The following is a 21,696-nucleotide window of genomic DNA, read 5'->3' as shown; positions in this document are numbered from 1 at the left end:
AGGCCGAATCAATGTAATTTAAAAAGCATCATATAAATTAAATTAGAATTCAAAACTGTAGAGTTTCCTTTTAAAATTACTGTGTATAAAGTTTAAATTCCTAAAATTAACATTGCATGAATAATAATTACATTAAGAACAGGCAAGGTGAAAAGTATGATAATCATTAAAATATTAAAATTTAAATTAAAAATTAATATTTTCTTTCAGATGAGCTCCAACAATTTTTATATAAAGTAACAGGATATGTGTGTGTGTGTATCGAAGGATCTCCTTTACAATGTAGCTTCTTATAGGTCCAAGGAAGGATTATAACTATTTTGGGTGGGATGTACCTCCCCTCCTTCGAAAAAGCCTCTAGGGTGTAGCCGCTAGTTTAAGAATAAAATACTAAACTTGAAATAATTTTCATTATTTTCCCTTTTACCAAGCAAAGTAAAATTTATCTATAATTGCAGTGCGAAATCGGTGGAGCAGAAAATTTGTATTTTCATCCAGCTAATTCGGACAGGCTAATAGCCCTGTACACTTTCAATAATAAATGAGTAAATTAATTTATAATTATCATGTACATGTTAAACTATAATTATAATTATGTTTTTTTTAAGTTATATAAAGTTGTAATGTTTCAGAAAGTATATAAAAATTGAATAAAATATTTTTTTTTACATAAAATGCGGATTAATCAAAAACAACTTAGTTGAAAAACAGGTTTTTTTTATAAGGTGAGTTATTGTATTTAATTTTTATTTATCGCATCGTATCTCAGACAGCTATCCGCGGATATGATAAATAAAATATAAAGGATTAAAACCAGTTTTGTTAGCCCCGTAGGCCCTTGCTCACAAAACTGTTATTAAATTAATGATTTTTTTTCAATGTTCGTAAAAAATTGTCTCTGATACGGTGCTATACACGATTTTTCAGTATGACTGAGAACCGGTTCTAATCCAGCGGATATTAATCGGTTTTGAAGCCAAGTGGAAGCATATTTTTCTGGTTATAGTCTTCCAGAAAGTTTGTTGGGGAACTATTTAAAGTTTTTTTTTCAAAAATTTTATTAGGGAGGCTCACTAGAGTAGGTGTAACCAGGGAGTAACTAAGGTGTATTGGTCATTAACAATCATATGTATTATCTCTATCTTCTCCCTTTAAGGTTAGGTAATCTTTCATTTTCTCCGTATTTTTTTTTAAATATTAACCTTTTTCTAATCTTTCTTATCATATATTTTAACCCTTCATTAAAATGACTCACTTCAGAATAATCACTCTTAGTGACTTAAACTAAGGAATGAAAATAAAAATTAAATACTATTTCTAGTATGGCCTAGAAACCGATTAATATCCACTGGATTAGAACCGGTTCTGATTATCAACCATACTAAAAAATCATGCATAACATCGTATTATAGACAATTTTCCACAATTATTAAAATTTTAAGCAACAAACTATATTTGAGGCATAGTCACGACAGACGCGTGGCTGCCGAGCTCTGGAAAACATGCATAATAAGCCATTTAAAATTTGTTTACAATTTTAATTGGAGGAGAACATTTAAATTAAAATGACAAACATAAAATTTCACGTGGGTCAAGGATTTGTCGCTAGCAAATAAGGAAGGAGGGAGAGGACAATGGCGCTTAAATTAATCTTCACCCTTTATTCCCCTCAGTATATGCCACTTAACAAACGTACATATTCATTTGGAAGATTATAGAAAATATTATTTGTAATCCATTGTTCTATGCCCTTATCCCTGCTTGCAAGTTAATTGTAATCCGTGCCTTTTTTTGCAATACAAAGTCATTTTAGTTGATAAAAAGAACTTTTTGGAGCTTAGCTACTACAAAATTCATAATGTCAATCATTCAGCTTTCGATGTTTATTGGACTCGAACAAAGTCAGTCCTAAGTCTTAGTAATAAAATTCTAGCTCATTCATTCTAAAGCTGTTTAATCAAATTGATAGTTGTCTAAAAATGTTGCTTAACACATATTCACAAAGTATTCCATTAACGGTATCTTTAAAATAGATATAGTATTATTATTTAAATTACAAATATAAAATGTCAACAGCCGACAAAAGTGCTTTCAGAATTAAAACAATTCTAGCTGTGCTACTTCGAACCAAAGTTGCACTTGTCTTTTTTTCTAAAAAGGGATTTGTGCAGGGATATAAAGGGATAGGAAAATGGCTGATAAATTGATATACATCCCCAATAATGACACACAAAATTACCCCTTCTGTAGATTACAATTAATAGTTGAAACGTTTAAACACTCAACTGAATGAACAAACCATTCATAGTCCTCAAGATTGAATAAGAAAAAGTTAATATTAGACTTTGGGGACTAGTGTAATAAACAGTCCCTCCCTCCCTGGCTAAGAAGTGATGATAATTTAACACATCATTTACTAACTTATTTCACATACACCGACTCACACACGTACAAATAAATAATCCTTACATCAACATTACAGGATGTCTGTCTGTTTGTTACTTGCTAACAGCTAGACCGATATGGTTATATTTACATACAGTGAAGCTTTTCACATGTCCAGTATGTTACTAGTGGCGTACCAAAGGGGGGAGTATGGGGTTATCTCCAATAATACTCAGAATATATCTAGTTATTCTAAAATACTTTCACTCATTACTTGGTCTTCAACTTTGGGAGCTTAAATTAAATCTTGATTTGTTATATAAACCCCGAACCACTTCATTATGCAATCTACATTTTCCTGGATATTTTGTCTACAGTAGACCATTAGTGTACAGCTTTACAGTACATTGTTTCTATTTGTTAAAGCAACACGTATGATAAAAGAAAAAGATTCTTTTTAAAGTAAAATGCTTATATTTCAATCAAAATCTATATTTTTGTATTTTTTACCGATCCACTTCATTATGCAAATCAAAAGAAAATCAATGAGAAAACGTTTGTTTTGCCCTTTTCTCGACTTTTAAAAAATAATTCTGATAAAATAACAATTTTTTAAGGGATTTATGCATTAATTATTATGAAAAACAGTTTAAGGTAGATTTTATTGATTTTTCTAAATAAGAAATAATTGAAAAAAAGAAATTCTATCCCTATAACTTTAGAGGACAGCTGCCGACCCCCAGTCTTATGGATGAATCTAAATACATGTAAAAAATATAAATTTGCCTGAAAAGTATACAAAAATGTTTTTTGATGTGTTAAAAAAATCCATTTTGATTTTAAAATCTTGATTTTGAGGATGATGGCCTTTAAGATGCTCTTACTGGTGGTGATGGTGAGCTAAATGTTATCAAAGTGCATGCCCTTGAAGAAAACTTATATATTGAACTATGGTCCAATTTTTGTAGTCATAGCAGCCTCCAGCCAAGCAATATTAAAAAAGAAAAAAAATGCAATTTTAATTACTAAAATTCATAAAGTAAATAATGTAGTTTTTAGATAATGGTTATATTTCATGTCGAGAGGCTCCACTGGACTATGACTACAAAAAATGGTACATAGGTTAATAGACAAGTTGTTGTAATGGTCATGTACTTAGATAACATTTAGCTCACCTTCACCACCAGTAAGAGCATCTTAAAGGCCATCATCCTCAAAATCAAGATTTTAAAATGGATTTTTTTAACACATCAAAAAACATTTTTGTATACTTTTCAGGGTAATTTTTATCTTTAACATGTATTTAGCTTCATCCATAAGACTGGGGGTCAGCAGCTATCCTCTAAAGTGATAAGGATAGAATTTCTTTTTTTCAATTATTTCTTATTTAGAAAAATCATTAAAATCTACCTTAAACTGTTTTTTATTATAATTAATGCATAAATCCCTTAAAAAATTGTTATTTTATCAGAATCATTTTTTAAAATTGGAGAAAAGTGCAAAACAAACGTTTTCTCATTGATTTTCTTTTGATTTGCATAATGATGTGGATTAGTAAAAAATAAAAAAATATAGATTTTGATTGAAATATAAGCATTTTACTTTAAAAAGAATCTTTTTCTTTTATCATACGTGTTGCTTTAACAAATAGAAACAATGTACTGTAAAGCTGTACACTTATGGACTACCGTAGACAAAATATCCAGGAAAATGTAGATTGCATAATGAAGTGGTTCGGGGTTTAGTACAACCTTACAGTGTCTAAACTTTTCCGCCACTAATTGTAATGTACTGAATGTACAAAAAAATTGGGGTTTATGTATATGATTTTTATAATCCATCGTTTTATTCCTGTAAATTCCTGGTTCAACGAGTTTAAAAATTATGAAATGAAAAACTCAAATGATTCGTGGATTATACATAATCTTATCCGTATTATATAAAAGTCATGTATCATATTCTTGTCATTACTTTTTAGTAGCGAAGCTGCTCTATAATTCCATTAATGACTGTCCGTCCGTCCATATTCCTATTGTGAAAATGTGATTTTCTTTGCTGGTATCTAAGATAGACTGCTGAATTTCTTTGTGAAGATTCCATGTATGAATTACTTTGTGAAGATTCCATGTATGAATTTCTTTGTGAAGTTTCCATGTATGAATTTCTTTGTGAAGATTCCATGTATGAATTTCTTTGTGAGAATCCACGTATGAATTTCTTTGTGAAGATTCCATGTATGAATTACTTTGTGAAGATTCCATGTATGAATTTCTTTGTGAAGATTCCATGTATGAATTTCTTTGTGAAGATTCCATGTATGAATTTCTTTGTGAGAATCCACGTATGAATTTCTTTGTGAAGATTCCATGTATGAATTTCTTTGTGAAGATTCCATGTATGAATTTCCCTGCGAAGATTCAATGTATGAATTTCTTTGTGAAGATTCCATGTATGAATTTCCCTGCGAAGATTCCATGTATGAATTTCTTTGTGAAGATTCCATGTATGAATTTCTTTGTGAAGATTCCATGTATGAATTTCTTTGTGAAGATTCCATGTATGAATTTCTTTGTGAAGATTCCATGTATGAATTTCTTTGTGAAGATTCCACATATGAATTTCTTTGTGAAGATTCCATGTATGAATTTCTTTGTGAAGATTCCATGTATGAATTTCCCTGTGAAGATTCCATGTATGAATTTCTTTGTGAAGATTCCATGTATGAATTTCTTTGTTAAGATTCCATGTATGAATTTCTTTGTGAAGATTCCATGTATGAATTTCATTGTGAAGATTCCATGTATGAATTTCTTTGTGAAGATTCCATGTATGAATTTCTTTGTGAAGATTCCACATATGAAATTATTTGTGAAGATTCCATGTATGAATTTCTTTGTGAAGATTCCATGTATGAATTTCTTTGTGAAGATTCCATTTATGAATTTCTTTGTGAAGATTCCATGTATGAATTTCATTGTGAAGATTGATTTCATGTGTGAATTTCTTTGCCCCGTCGGACTGTCGGTGATGTTTGAAGAAACAAAAATACTTGATTCTTAGTAATAGTTTCGTCATTTTCGTTAAATTATAGTACAATTATGAGTTATCTGTCTTTCTTTTTTTATGACAACTGAAAAACTGCTCTAAAACTCACTTGACCGTCATAATCATGACAATTATATACAACAGTATCGTAGCAAATAGAATAATATAGGAACAGATGAACTACAATGTTTAACTTCATTTACTCAGACTGGATGCACCAACTGACCAATAAGTGATGTCCTATTAACCTATTGACGATAATTTTTCCCTGTCAAAATATCCACGTATATTCTATATCCATTGAAGATTAGATTATAATTTTAAAAATTAATACCTATTATAATACAATTAAAATATATTTCTATTTTCCTGTTTGGTTAAAATGAATGTAAAATTAAACAATATATACAGCAATAATTACTTCCGAGGCAATGTCGCCAAAACTTTTATTTGATGTTAAATAAAGTTATGAAGATAAATAAAATATAAAGTAAATGAATTTTGCAAAAAAAATTGTGTATCTAAAATACAAAGTAAAACGATGTCTGTCTGTCTATCTGTCTGTCTGTCTGTCTGTTTGTTTGTACCAAAGGATCTCGCTAACCTCTGAACCGATCGGGTTCTCCTGTACAGGGCAGCTTCTCATAGGTCCAGGGAATGTTTTTAACTATTTTCTTGAGAACTGGGACCACCCCCAAAAAAAAAACCTTCTGTCTGTCCGTCTGTTCGGTGCGAATTTAATTTCCATTATTTTGTTGTAATTTCTCTAAATAAATCGCTATATATGGATGTTGTCATCCTTGTTTAAGATCTAAATTGTATACTAGCAGTTACGCCCCTAGAGGTCTCTAGTGGTACTTTAAATGTTTGTCTTTTTATTTCAAATATGTAATTATTTTTATGTTGCTTTTAAGTCTCTACGTAAATTTTTTTGCTCATATTTTAGTGATTTTTCTTGGGAGGTTGGTGGTACTCTCCCCCAAAATAGTTATAAACCTTCCCAGGACCTATGAGAAGCTACACTGTAAAGTAGAATCATATCGGTTCAGCGGTTAGCAAGATCCTTTGGTACAAACACATAGACAAACAGACATCCTGTTACTTAAGTATAAGGAGATGTAAATTTTATTTATATCTCTTAAAATACTTTCACCTTTCTTACAGTATAAAAGGTTATAAAGTCCTTTAGGGGGAAAAAGTCAAGATATCATAAATTCTTTAAAGACCTTTAGGGAAAAACAAGGATGACAATATTTAATAAAATAAGAGGGAAAAGACACTTAAACAGCGCAAAAACTATAACAAACAATAAAATAAACATTTAATGTTTAATTCAAATCTTAATCAAATCTTAAATCTCAACCCTATCCTTTCTTTAACGGCGCATTATTTCTTTGTTATTGGCGTGTTTTCTAAGAGGCTGCATTTTTTTGCACTTTATCAACTCTAAAAGGCGGACAGAAAGAGAGTTGTAGGAAAGCTACGAAACTAATAAAATTAAAGGCCATAAACAATGGCTCGTCAGTTGCACATCAGCCGCGACTAAGCTTTAAATTTAAACCCGGTAGGATGCCTTGAATTTTTGTTTGTGAAAAGAGGGATTGCCTTATTTGGTTTAGTCTTATCAGGTTTAGACTTTTTTGGTGGATTTTAAAATTGTAAAGGCTTACATGCGGCTGACTCGCGGCTGCCAAGCCCTGCATAAAACTGTTTATAGGCTGTTGTCTCAAGTTTATTATACACATTTAACAATAATGTAAATTGTTGTGAGACACGTGAGAAAGGTGCGATTTTGCTTTGAGAAGCGCAGTTGATATACATTCATAACTGAAAACAGTTATTTGTCGCATCCTATTATAGACAGTTTTCCGCAGATATAAAAATAAAAAAGTAAATAAGATTAAAATCAGCTTCTTGTCTGTAGTACAATGCTATACATTATTTTTCAGTATGGCCGTGACCCAGTTCTAATCCAGCGGATATTAATCGGTTTCGAAGCCATATTTGAAAATTTAATGATTCGTTCTTCATGACAATCGGATCAGAATTAGCAAACTCAAGAAGACGAAGAAAGTCCCTCATTGACGTCATAAAAATGATTGATGAGGAGAGGAGGAGTGGGAAAGAAAACACCTAAGGAAGAGATGGATAATCCCATGTTTTTATAACGTAACATGCTGATTTTTTTAGGGACTTTCTTTGTCTTTTTCACTCAAAGCATTTTTGCTAAGACAGTCGTATAAAATATATTATATACTATTGTTTAAAATTATGTATAATTTGAAAATAAGCTACATTACCTCACATTATTGCAGGGAGGGAGAGGACATTGGGCTGTTTATTACACTAGATCATAAAGTTTAATGATAACGTTTTTTTATTCGTTGGCTTAACAACTTTGGGGACTTGATTCATAAAGTGGATTGTCCAAACGTTTAAACTTCTAAATATGTTTTACAGAAAAACTGGTTTTGTGTATTATCATTGGAGATGTACATCAATTTATCGTCCATTGTCTTATTCCTTGAAATCCCTGCATCCAAAGTCCTCTACGATTAAGCAGACATTTAGAGTTACTTAACCATTTAAAAGTCTCATTTCACACTCTTGCGTATGTTGTGTCATCACTTACGCATCAAATTAATAAATCTTTAGAACGCAAATTATAAATACAATAAAAAGTCTTTTATTGTTTAATATTTTCTCAAATTTATTGATTACGAAAACTCTTTAAAAGAAAATTATGTCTATTTAGCGGTTAGCAAGATCCTTTGCTACAGACAAACACATTAAAAGACACCCTGTTGCTTTTGTATAAGGGTTGAGTTTTTTGTCAAAATGTAACACTTTCAGGATATAAGAATAGTTATTTATCGCATCGTATTTTAGACAGCTTTCTGTGGATCTATAATACAAAGTAGAACGATGTCTATCTGTCTGTTTGTCTGTCTGTTTGAAACGAAGGATCTCGCTAACCGCTGAACCGATTGGGTTCTCCTTTACAGGGTAGCTTCTCATAGGTCCCGGGAAGGTTTATAACTATTTTCTTGGGGGGTGGGACACCCCCAACCGCCCCAAAAAATGAAAAATACCCCCCCCAAAAAAAAAAAAATTTTTGTTTTCTTTTTAAAACTAAAATTTAATTAGTGGGGTTGATTACCCCCCCCCAAAAAAAAAAAATTCCCCCCCCCCCCAATTTTTTTTAAAATTTTTCTTTTAAATCTAAAATACGAAAAATTGGTTTGATTAAACCTCTTGGGGCAAAGCCCCTAGAGGCTAGAGGCGAAGCCGTTAGTTAATAACATTAAAACCATTTTAGTAGCCCATGCCTTCGGCCACTCAGGCCTAACAAAGCTAGCATTAATTTTATGATTTTTATTTTCATAATTGTGTAAAATTGTCTGTTATACGATGCTATAAATGATTTTTCCGTATGCCTGAGAACCTGTTTTAATCCAGCGGACATTTATCGGATTCGAAGCCATACTGGAAAATGCAGAAGTGATGTTACTACACCCTTGCGTAAATATTGCGTCCAAACAGATAATCAAATTAAGAATAGCTTTTAACAGTAATACAGGAATTTGACAAGGAAGGAAAAAATAGTCTTCCTTCTACTTGTTTTTTCTGTAAATGATACAGTTGTTAATAGCTTGTATATAATTTACACCCCCTTTAAACAAAAATTAGGGGCGTAGTGGGTTGTGAGTTTTAGGGGGTAAATGATAGAAAATAAAAGTGTTGTAATTTATGCTCCATTTTATGGGTGTAACTTTTTACTTTACACCTCTTTGGACGCAAAAGGGTGTAGAGAGGTCTTAGGGGGGTGTATCTATAAAACTTTTAGAGAGAAAATAAATAAGAAGTATTCTAGCTAACTGACATTCTACATTAAGATTTAAAATTTTCATTATTATAAATAAATTCTGCTGAAATATTCATCCTTATAATAAAGTAACTGGATTTGTCTGTCTGTGTGTCTACTTAAGGATCTCGCTAACCCACCACTTTGCAGGATAGCTTTTCATAGGTCCAAAGAAGGTTTATAACTATTTTGGGGGAGGGAACCATCAACCTCCCAAGAGAAATCGTCCCAAGAAAAAAATGCTTTTTGATGCCTCTAGGGGCGTATTCGCAAGTATATATATACATATCCTACCAATTAGAAGTTTTAAAAATGGTTTGTTTGATAAAAGAAGCAAGCCAACAAAAGGACGAAATCTTGTATGTTTGTGATATTTTGCTCAGGCAATATAGTGCAGAATTATCCTTGGTTATCCTTAACTCTAAGTCTTACAAAACTTCTGAAATTGAATTGTACGTGTGCAGTGAGTCGTTTAATGTAGGCAAATTTCTAAATCACTTGCTACGTATAAACTCGATGTTCAAATAAAGCCGCAAAACATTATATAACGCAATTAATTAGATAATAGGAAAAATTAATAGCTTTCGTGTTTCCAACATAATACTTTATATGACCAAGGTACATACGCATAAAGTGATAAAAAAGTAGATAAACAAGGATGACAGTTTCCATAAGTAGTGAAGGTCATGAAAGCAAAAAAATTACCTTTCATTGAAGCATATGAACGGGTAAAATGAATTATACAGCATATTCTAATTGGTCAGAGGAAATTTCATGAAATTTTTTTAGATATTTATCTTTAATGACAGTCGAGAAAATACATTTTGCAAAGCATTACTGACAGAGCAACGAATGAAAATCTTCACCGAATGCTTAATACACCCATACAATCACTTTTCCTCTGACTGACAGGCGGAAAATTCTAATTATAAAGTAGCCTTGCATCTAAAAATTAAACTGTCCTAAATTTGTCAAATTAACAGGCAGTTTTGGCCTCTCAATTAACAAATGTTAATAATAAATTTTAACCAATATGAGAAAACACCTTTGCTTAAATTTTCTCTAATTCTCTGTGATACGCATAGGTGAACTAACTTATAGTCAATACTAAATTACCAGGGATGAAGGGGACACATGAGGTTAGATTATTGTATATTCCTTCAATGGATATAGGTAGATACATTGACAGGGAAAAAATTGTTGTCAATTTAGCCTGCTAATTTGGACCTTTCGTTTACCCAGTAGGAGGGAATAGGGTAATAAAGGAATTCTCACAAAGAGATTAATTAATTTTTCCTATCCCTTATCCCTGGAAATACCCCACCAAACATATATACGCAAATAAGCAAGGATACAAACGTTCATAAGTAAAATGCTACTTGCTTGCAATGGATTTATTATTACTTGGATCTTAAACCAGATTATCATATACTCTAATAAAGTGAAACTTGCAGCTGGCTAAAATAACGTTTCTTTACCCCATCTCCTCCTGTCTTACTTGATAAACGACGTGACCAATTATGATGTCCATGTTAGCAACCTAACTTGACGACAATTTTTCTCCTGTCATAATATCCACGTATATTCTATATCCATATTTTACAGCAAGGGTAAAAATCCTGGTCAAAAAGCAAGGATGTTTATGCATAAGACAAAATATGATAAATTGGTGTACATTCCCAATAATGAACTAACTCTCCCTGTAAATATATTGGTTGAAAAGTTTGTGCACTGTTAGTTTGAAACAATATATCAAGATTTGATAAAAGTACCCAATGATTTAAGCCAGCAAAAGGTTGAACGTGATATTTATACATTGAATAGCCACCATAATAATTTGCTTATTCTTGCATTTTGTATTAAGAAGGAAATAAGAATTAGGGAACCTAAGCTTTACTAGAATATATGTGGCGTTAAAAAAATAGGAAGTAAACTTTTGCAATTGAAGAATTTTCTCTGCATTTTAATTAATCCTATATATCCTTTAATAAAGGATGCGCTCCTAGCATCTAGGAACAAGAAAAATAAACTTAAACAAGGATGACAACATCCATAAAAGCAAAGCACTGAAATGGTATGACAAACGGACATTAACACTTATAAAGTGTCAGAACTGAATAATCAGAATATAAATGTATAAGAGTCGAAGCAAATTGTAAGTAAATTTGTTGAAATATTGCTTGATACAGGATAATGTTTATGGACATACTTACATTTTTAGGACTTGATTATAGAGTTGCTTTGCTTATAACATTATACTTTGTTGTCCCAGGAATCAACATACCAAAAATCAGATCAATCGGATGATGAGATCACATAAAAATTTGTTGTTAAAAAAAGTAAAAAAATCAACATGTTTAAAATGGACATTCTTGTAATGATTATAGAGTTGCTACGCTTTCTTAATCGTACCTAACAACTAAAGGAATCACCATGCAAAGTTTGAAATCGATAGGACAATTCTAACTACATAAATTAACGAAAAAAGCTATCCGTTTGTGACAGACGGACGTACGGACGGACCGACCCTAATTATAGAAAAGCTTCGCTTTTAAAAATTAATATAGCTTAAAACCATCAAGGAAACTGTAAGATGCCTCCAAAATAAAGAACTCAATCAGTTCAGTAGTTATCAAAATCCTAAGCTACGGACAAAAATACCTTTCTACTTTATATAATAGGATATGAAGTAGAAAGTTTTTTGTGCGTTAAGATCTGGATAATCACTGAACCAATTGAGCTTATTCTTTCAGGGAAGCTTAATATAGGAATAATATAGAATTATTAAAACAAAATTAAATTAAAATAATCAAAATGATATTTTTGATTTAGCCCAGTGGAAAAGTTAGAGATATATTTTTTTTGCTAAAAAAATTTCTTTTAATTTCGATTAATTTTAGATCATGCACACATTTAATTTTTTAGATATCCAGCAGTAAGAAAAATCCAGCAATATGAAACTGTTCGTAGTCCTAGTTGTACAGTTGTTGTTCATATCACAGATTCATGGTGCCATAGACTGGCCGGTTTTCTTCGAATATTTAGGTAAGAGATTCATGGTGCCATAGACTGGCCGGTTTTCTTTGAATATTTAGGTAAGAGATTCATGGTGCCATAGACTGGCCTGTTTTCTTCGAATAGTTAGGGAAGAGATCATGGTGCCATAGACTGGCCTGCTTTCTTTGAATATTTAGGTAACATATTCATGGTACCATAGACTGGCCTGTTTTAGAATATTTAGATAAGCAAATATTTGGAATATCACAGATTCATGGTGCCATAGACTGGCCAGTTTTCTTCGAATATTTAGGTAAGAGATTCATGGTGCCATAGACTGGCCTGTTTTCTTCGAATATTTAGGTAAGAGATTCATGGTGCCATAGACTGGCCTGTTTTCTTTGAATATTTAGGTAAGAGATTCATAGTGCCATAGACTGGCCAGTTTTCTTCGAATATTTAGGTAAGTAAATAGTTGGGCAGTATAAGAGTTATAGAAAATGGCATGAAGCAGTGTATTCCAGACTCGAACTAACACGTTCATTAGTGCGCTAATACCGCGTTTCTAGTTGATTCGGGTATGCTTATTTGAATGTCGCAATAGATGAAATCTAAACCTATCACTTTTAATATTTGTGTCTTCGGACATTAATCTTTAAAAAGATGATAGAAACAATTAACACTTTTACAGAGGCGAGCGGAAGAAAGGAAATTGAGATATTCTGAATTTTTCCCCCCGCCCCCCCCCCCCCTCTTGGTAAATCTCTGAGCATGTGCCTAATTTTAACATTAAAGTCGAACAATAGAGGAGGAAGTGGTTTGATAACTAAATTTTCCCACCCCGCAGACCCTGTGTCGACTTTCAATTTGGTCTTAAATATCAGCCAATAGCCTAGTCGCTACAAAACAATATAAAGCAATAAGCTATAAGACGAATAAGGTCCCGAAAATGTATCCAGCTAGTTATCTGGATTATATATCAATACATTTACATTTATTATTAAAACATATTTATTTTAGGATCAGTAAACTCCATCCATAACAAATGGGACCTGACATTCAAAATTGACACAAATTTTGGAGAATTTGAGGATCTAATCCATGACTTTATCAAAACAGTTGATCTAGAACAGCCAACCTTTCCACCAGAAGATATCAGGTAAGTGTTGCAGAAACATACTGTTGACTTTTATTCCTGATTTTCCAGTTTGGGTTCCAATATCTGTTGGATTCTTAGCCATAATAAAAAAGCAAGTATAGCATCTTATTTTCTACGAAAATCTAAATAAAAGATAAATCATAAGTTCCTTCGAGACTAACAAAACTGGTTTTAATCTTTTATTTTATTATCCGCGGAAAGATGTCTATAACACAATGCAATTACAAAAAAAAATCCACGAATATTAAAATAAAAATCATAAATTCAATTCCAGTTTTGTCAGCTTATGTCTTTAGCGCCTCTGGTTTAGCAAAACTGGTTTCAATCTTTTAATTTTAATTCGTTGCTTTAAATATATATCACTCTTTTTTTTAATTTTTTTTAGTGAGAGACGAATTGATGGAGTAATTGAGCTGGCCAAAGAAAGTCCTTACAATAGAGTTAAAGACCATTGGGAGAGGGTAGCTAAGGTAAGATATTAGAGTTAATAAGAACATCTAGAGTCCTTACAATAGAGTTAAAGATCACTGGGAGAGGGTAGTTAAGGTAAGATATTAGAGTTAATAATAACATATAGAGTCCTTACAATAGAGTTAAAGATCACTGGGAGAGGGTAGTTAAGGTAAGATATTAGAGTTAATAATAACATATAGAGTCCTTACAATAGAGTTAAAGATCACTGGGAGAGGGAAGCTAAGGTAAGATATTAGAGTTAATAATAACATATAGAATCCTTACAATAGAGTTAAAGATCACTGGGAGAGGGTAGCTAAGGTAAGATATTAGAGTTAATAAGAACATCTAGAGTCCTTACAATAGAGTTAAAGATCACTGGGAGAGGGTAGTTAAGGTAAGATATTAGAGTTAATAATAACATATAGAGTCCTTACAATAGAGTTAAAGATCACTGGGAGAGGGTAGCTAAGGTAAGATATTAGAGTTAATAAGAACATCTAGAGTCCTTACAATAGAGTTAAAGATCACTGGGAGAGGGTAGTTAAGGTAAGATATTAGAGTTAATAATAACATATAGAGTCCTTACAATAGAGTTAAAGATCACTGGGAGAGGGTAGCTAAGGTAAGATATTAGAGTTAATAAGAACATTTAGAGTCCTTACAATAGAGTTAAAGATCACTGGGAGAGGGTAGCTAAGGTAAGATATTAGATTTAATAATAACATATAGAGTCCTTACAATAGAGTTAAAGATCACTGGGAGAGGGTAGCTAAGCAGCTCATACCAATAACGAAATTAATTCGGAAGAAAATCACGAAACCTATACGTGTTTTTCAGCTATCGTTGGGGGGCCCCCCAAATATTTTTTTAGATTTATTTTGCTTGTTGGTTATACCTTATTCCTGGTAGCTAAGGTAAGATATTAGAGTTAATAAGAACATATAGAGTCCTTACAATAGAGTTAAAGACCACTGGGAGAGGGTAGTTAAGGTAAGATATTAGAGTTAATAAGAACAAATAGAGTCCTTACAATAGAGTTAAAGATCACTGGGAGAGGGTAGCTAAGGTAAGATATTAGAGTTAATAAGAACATATAGAGTCCTTACAATAGAGTTAAAGATCACTGGGAGAGGGTAGCTAAGGTAAGATATTAGAGTTAATAAGAACAAATAGAGTCCTTACAATAGAGTTAAAGATCACTGGGAGAGGGTAGCTAAGGTAAGATATTATAGTTAATAAGAACATATAGAGTCCTTACAATAGAGTTAAAGATCACTGGGAGAGGGTAGTTAAGGTAAGATATTAGAGTTAATAATAACATATAGAGTCCTTACAATAGAGTTAAAGATCACTGGGAGAGGGTAGTTAAGGTAAGATATTAGAGTTAATAAGAACATATAGAATCCTTACAATAGAGTTAAAGATCACTGGGAGAGGGTAGCTAAGGTAAGATATTAGAGTTAATAAGAAAAAATAGAGTCCTTACAATAGAGTTAAAGATCACTGGGAGAGGGTAGCTAAGGTAAGATATTATAGTTAATAAGAACATATAGAGTCCTTACAATAGAGTTAAAGATCACTGGGAGAGGGTAGTTAAGGTAAGATATTAGAGTTAATAAGAACATATAGAATCCTTACAATAGAGTTAAAGATCACTGGGAGAGGGTAGCTAAGGTAAGATATTAGAGTTAATAAGAAAAAATAGAGTCCTTACAATAGAGTTAAAGATCACTGGGAGAGGGTAGCTAAGGTAAGATATTATAGTTAATAAGAACATATAGAGCGCTTCCGTCCTTACAATAGAGTTAAAGAACACTAGGAGAGAATAGCTAAGGTAAGATATTAGAGTTAATAAGAACATATAGAGTCCTTCCGTCCTCACGATAAAGTTATAGAACACTGGGAGAGGGTAGCTAAGAAAAGATATTAGAGTTAATAAAGCTTAATTTAACATCTATATCTAATAATGTATGAATGGATATAGGATATAAGTAGATATATTGACAGGGGAAATTTGTATTAATTTTATTGATATAGACCTCATTTATTGGTCAGTTTATCCAGTAGGAGGGGATGGGTTAAAAGTATTTTAGCTAGCTGCGAGCAAAACACGAATACATGAAAATTTGAAAATATACATGTCCATGTAATAATATATTGATTAATGTATGGAACAAAATTGTTTTAAATGTTTTGCCTTTGGGTAAAATAAATTGTTTCATATTTAATTGCAATAAATAAGAGATAAATGGATAATTGTAGTATTGCAATGCAATGGTATTTTATGGACAAAGAAAAATATTATGAAAAAAATTATATGAATAAATGATATTGTAGGATATATTCACGGGGAAAAATTTTTTCAATTTAGCTTGCTAATATGGACCTCAATTATTAGTCAGTTAGTTTATAAAAAAAGGTTCATAAAAAAAGCTTGATTAAACAACCACAGTCAGTTTCGTCTGCATTGCAGACTAAAATCAATTAAAACTTCAATTTTTTTATTGCTAACAAGAATGAGTTTCATAAATGTTTAACTAGAGGCATTATAGAATATTAACAAGGAAACAGCATTCTCAAGTAGCGAAGCACAGAAATGAAAGCAAATACACAAAGACATACAAAGTATTCAGGGGAATCCTCACAAAAGTTTCGCATAATATATCTCTGGAGAAAGATGCTTATTGTTCAAAGAAATCTTCATGAGTAATCATAATAGTTAGCACCGTATTACAGACAGTTTGCCGCGGATATTAAAATGAAAATTTTACGTTTTAAACCAGTTTGTTAGCCCAAAGAGGCCGAAGGCTCGGGCTAACAAAACTAGTATTAATTTTATGTTTTTATTTTAATGTTCTTGGATAGTTGTCTGCAATACGATGCTATACATGATTTTTCAGTATGGCTGAGAACGGGTTCTAATCCAGCGGATATCAATCGATTTCGAAGTCATACTGGAAAAGTCTTTTTTAAATAAAAAGCTATATTTCCCCCTGCTTTGTGAGTGAAAATTTAGCTTCGCTAAAAAAATTTGTGTTAGAATGTCAGTACTCTATACTTTGTCACTCAAAAAATGCTTGTTGGTTTTTGAGTAATTTTTATCTTTGAGGGAGGAGACATTGAACTGTTTATTACGCTAGTCCTCAAAGTCTTATCATGACATTTTCGTATTTGTTGGCTAACCAACGATGGGGACTTTTTAAAAAAATTTTGATGGGTTGGTTCATTTAGTAGAGTTTCGAAACGTAGCAACCACTAATTGTAATATAAAGAAGGGTATCATCATTTGGGATGTACATCAATTTATCGGCCATTGTCTTATCCCTTTAGATCCCTGACTTTTTATAATTAATATCTCATTGGGTGTGTTTGTTTTTATTAGATTATCTGAATTTAACAAGAGCAAATAAGTCCAGTGATAGTGAACTATTTGAACATATTTGCTTTTAATTAATTACTTGAACAAAAGTAAACTTAAATAAAAGTAAAGAAAGAGAAAATGAAAGGCAAGTAATTCATTTTAGCGGAAAAAAGTCGGTTTAGTATATTGCTGCTCAGTGCATACTAGGAACTTTTTAACACAGACGGACCTACCAAATTTAGAGTTTGTAGAGAATCTTCGCTACCAATAAGAAAACGAAAGTTTTAATAGCTGTATGGTTTATATTATTTTCTGAACCTACCCCAATATTAAGACATTAACAATAAATTAATCTGTTGCCTGAAACCAGCTTTCAAGAGGTAAAAAATGGCCAGAGAGAAAAACTATATAATGATATTTTAACTTTATTATCTACTCTAAAAGTGTGTACGTCCGCTCGTCTGTCTGACCAATATACATGAATAAAAATTCTTTATTTATTAAAATGTAGATTCTTAGAAGATAGACTGTATAAATTGTCATATATAAATGTTATTTAATAAAATTGAATTATTTGACATTATTGAACTTTTTCATATTATTTCTTGTAGTTTTAATCTTTTTTGTCAAAAGAAAATTAATGCCAATCCCTCCTTCAAGGACAACCATGCCTTTATTTTGAGGGGTATTATGAAGGGTTTTAAATGTTGAGGGGGGTAAACACTTCTTTACCCCGCCCTTGGACGTCTAAGCCGCATACGACTTTGACGCGTGGCTATCTTTTTGTCGTATTCGGCCTTGTTTTATCCACCCAAATAATATGATTTACTATTTCAATTGTCAGAAAAAGAAAAAAACGCATTTTATGACCATATGGTGCGGTAACCCAAAAATATTCATGATATACAATATACTAGAAAATGAAAGTTGGCAATACCCCTGGTACATTTAGTGGACCACACATTTCCACTACCCCTCATTAATACCTTTGAATGATAAATAGTTTAGGTGTAGTTTGGTATAGTATAATTCCCACAGGGCTAAGCAATGACAATTTACCGAAAATCCCCCAGATGGACATAGTTTTTTCCTCCCTCTGAAACTCACCCCCCCCCCCCTTACTTTGTCTTATTATTATCCTAAAGTAAAACAATAGTATACATTTACTAAAAATTAGTATATTAATTTTTTTTATGCAATGTAATTAATAGTCATTAATTAATGTTGAAATTGAATTTGCCAAAATAAGCTGTTTGGAGGGGGTTTTGACGGTCCACTGGCCATTTGAGATATATTATTTCAAGTTTCTAAATACCTTCCTCATTATAATGTGAGATACTTGATTTGTTTTCTTTGGCCATACGTTCAGATAATAAAAACTATACAATATCATCGTTTCAGCTAGAAAAAAACCTGTCCTAAACCGCGATACAAAAAATAGACAGTCTTGTAAAAAAAAAACATATCGAGAATCTTTGAGCAAACAAAAATTAATGTTTTTTCTCGTATTCATTCGAATCCGGTGGATAGGAACCGGTTCTCATCCATACGAAAAAACCATGTCTAGCATCGTATTATATCCAGCACCTCTATTCTACATTCTTTATCCGCGGAAAGCTGTTTATAATACGATGTGAGAAATAGCTAATATAATATTTCATCTTCCTAATCGCGGACACCTTTAGATTACTTTAATTACTTCAGCTGCCTTTAAGACTCACGGAAATCAACCATTTGCAATAATTTGACTAAAATATGACAATCCCTCTTTTAAATGGTTTTTCATAGCATCCAAACGGGTTTAAATTTGAGGCTTAGTTGCGGATGGAGCGCGGCTACCGAGCCCTGTTTGTTAGGTAACAATTAGATATTGAAAAGATTATATTTTAGAGCATGCTACGACGAGCAGACAGAATGAAGGTTAAATTGGGTGATATCAAAACTCTTGGGGATAACAGACGAACAAGGTAATTCTACAGTTTTATTTAAATTAAATCAAAAGTATTGGCTAATTTAACCCACTTACCCCTGTCAGAAACCAAAGTGCTTTATTTTTTAAATCAATATACTAAGACCAAATTACAAGGTTATTGTTTTGACAACATAACTTTTAATGCAGCTAGCTATCAAACGGCTGGCAGCACAGTCTCTGTTCGCACACTAATAAAATTGTAATTTTTCAGGTCTAAAAGAAATCTGGGTATAGTCCCTTTATTGGCAACGCACCTTAAGGGGCGATTCTTCGTATTTTTCACAGTAGCTTTTCTCCTATATCTATCCCCTGCGGGGGGCTCTAAACATGCGGGGCCAATTGCCTAACCCTGTGGGGCAATCACTAACCCAATATAACCTAACCTAAAATAACCTATAAAAAATATTTTAAAAATACGACGAATAGCCCCTTAAGGGGTGTTGCCACGAAATGGACTATTCCCAGAAATCTATATTACGAATTTATAAATAAAAGATAGATTGCTTAGTTTTTTGAGCTTTCTAATGATTCAGTGATTTATTTACAGTACCTGTTCTTTTTGATAATTTTAAAGTTTGTTATTGCTGCGATACTTATGGAAATAATTTTCCCATACAATTATTAACGAGAGAACTTTTTAATCTGTGTTTATTTTAATAGGAATTGTCATGTGTATAATAAAATGTCATAATTAAGGATTGTAAATTCTCTGAGAAGTAATTAAATGATCCATTTTCGGTTGCTTTGATAACTTTTTGTGTAAGATTTAATTATTGCATTGTTTACGTTATGTAGATGTGCTATCACATACGCAAAATTTATCATAATATTACAACCAAAGATTATGGATAAAGCACAAATAGCTCCGCTTCCTTTTCATCTAGAGAACTCAAGGGCATCATCCGCTTGTAATGATAACATCCAACAGACAACCAACCCTTTGATTGCACGACCTTTGTCTAAGAAGTCCTAAATGTGCATGGTAATGAGTTGCGCCTGTTTATGGACCAAGGCATTTCCCCTACTCTAACTATTTATGTCGCATAATATTAGTAGGGACCATTTTTAACGTCTTTAGTTGTGACGCGTTGTCGGGCCGAGATTCTAACCTATCACCTCCCCGACGAATAGTGGATGCGTTACGTGTTGAGCGGGTTTCCCTCATCCTTTTGCGTCGATTTTTACCCATAAACAATCGCTTCTAATGATTTATTTATTCTGACTTTTTGTGAATATGAAATATGATAATGACTATTTGCGGAGGGGATGACACACCCTTACTTAATTCCTGTTGTTCTTTGATGAAATGAATACGGAAATAATTTATATTTGCCACCAGGAATGAAAATATAAGAAATTGACTTTATGTATTTTTATTCTTAAATTTTATTTATATTTAATTGGGAAATGTAAAACAAAGGGTCAAAGCAATGGATATATAATATACATGGATATTATGACAGGGGAAAAATTGTCGTCAGTTTAGGTTGCTAACGTGAACATTTTTTATTGGTCAGACGTTCATCCAGCAGGAAGGGAGAAGATGGGGTAAAGGAATTGGATGGTGTAGGGGAGGGGGTCGTTATTTGAGCAAGCTACAAGTTTAACTTTATTTTATTAAATGATAATCTAGTGTAAGATCCAAGTAATGATATATCCATTGTCCATGGAAAAACTATTGCACATGGTGTTGTGCTTTTTCTGAGATATTTGCTTCAAACGGACGGATACAGAGATGCTTCTTATATTTCAAGTGCCTTCGTCTTTTGGATACTGGAACATAGAATAGAACTTCCTCAAGACATTTACAAAGCTTCTATGAAAAGTAAACTCAAATCGCACAAGCTGTTTCAGAAATATTTAGACTTAGAAGAAAAATATATTAATATTTAAACAACTTACTTATCCCTATGTTAATTTTTTATGACAATAAAGCATTTTCAACGTCATAAGGCAAAAAAAGACTGTGCATTTTACCAATATTTACATACACTTAATTTTAAGAACATTTTTGCGAGAAGCTCCCACAAAAATTATTATTTTCAGCATGGTTTAGAACCGGTTATAATGAAAACGTTGATAGTTATTTATAGCATCGTATTATATAGTCCACATAGAATGAAAACAAAAGTTTATTTGTAAAATATTATGTTTCATGCATTAGCATCATATTATAGACAGCTTTCCGGGGATAATAAAATGAAAAATTATAAGATCTAAACTAGTTTTGTTAGACCCGAGGGGCCTAATCCACGGGCTAGTAAAACTGGTATTAATTTTTTTTATTTTTTTTTTAATTGTCTGAATTACAATGATACATGATTTTCCAGTATGGCTGAATAGTAATACTGATTCTAATCTATCGATTTAATTTTAATTGGTCAAGTAAATTGTCAAAAAAAATAATTTTTCAAATAACCAATGATTTCCGTATTTTAAAGATTTTAATATATCAA

The 21,696-nt window shown here is 31.9% G+C and overlaps 1 protein-coding gene across 1 annotated transcript in view; it reads left to right on the top strand.

Annotated features, from left to right (window-relative positions):
• The first annotated feature begins 630 nt into the window (after positions 1-630).
• Positions 631-21,696, top strand: part of LOC145312819 (uncharacterized) — a 33,126-nt gene continuing 12,060 nt past the window's right edge. Inside the window, exons 1-5 of the mRNA XM_080152060.1 lie at positions 631-725; positions 12,221-12,340; positions 13,313-13,451; positions 13,837-13,921; positions 19,159-19,235. Coding sequence (XP_080008186.1) covers positions 12,250-12,340; positions 13,313-13,451; positions 13,837-13,921; positions 19,159-19,235 — 392 coding nt within the window. The 5' untranslated portion in view covers positions 631-725; positions 12,221-12,249. The remainder of the gene's footprint in view (positions 726-12,220; positions 12,341-13,312; positions 13,452-13,836; positions 13,922-19,158; positions 19,236-21,696) is intronic.

This window comes from Acartia tonsa, chromosome 2 (genome assembly GCF_053477335.1).
Source record: "Acartia tonsa isolate MP-2025a chromosome 2, ASM5347733v1, whole genome shotgun sequence".
NCBI lineage: Eukaryota > Metazoa > Arthropoda > Copepoda > Calanoida > Acartiidae > Acartia > Acartia tonsa.
This window is presented reverse-complemented; position numbering and strand designations above follow the sequence as displayed.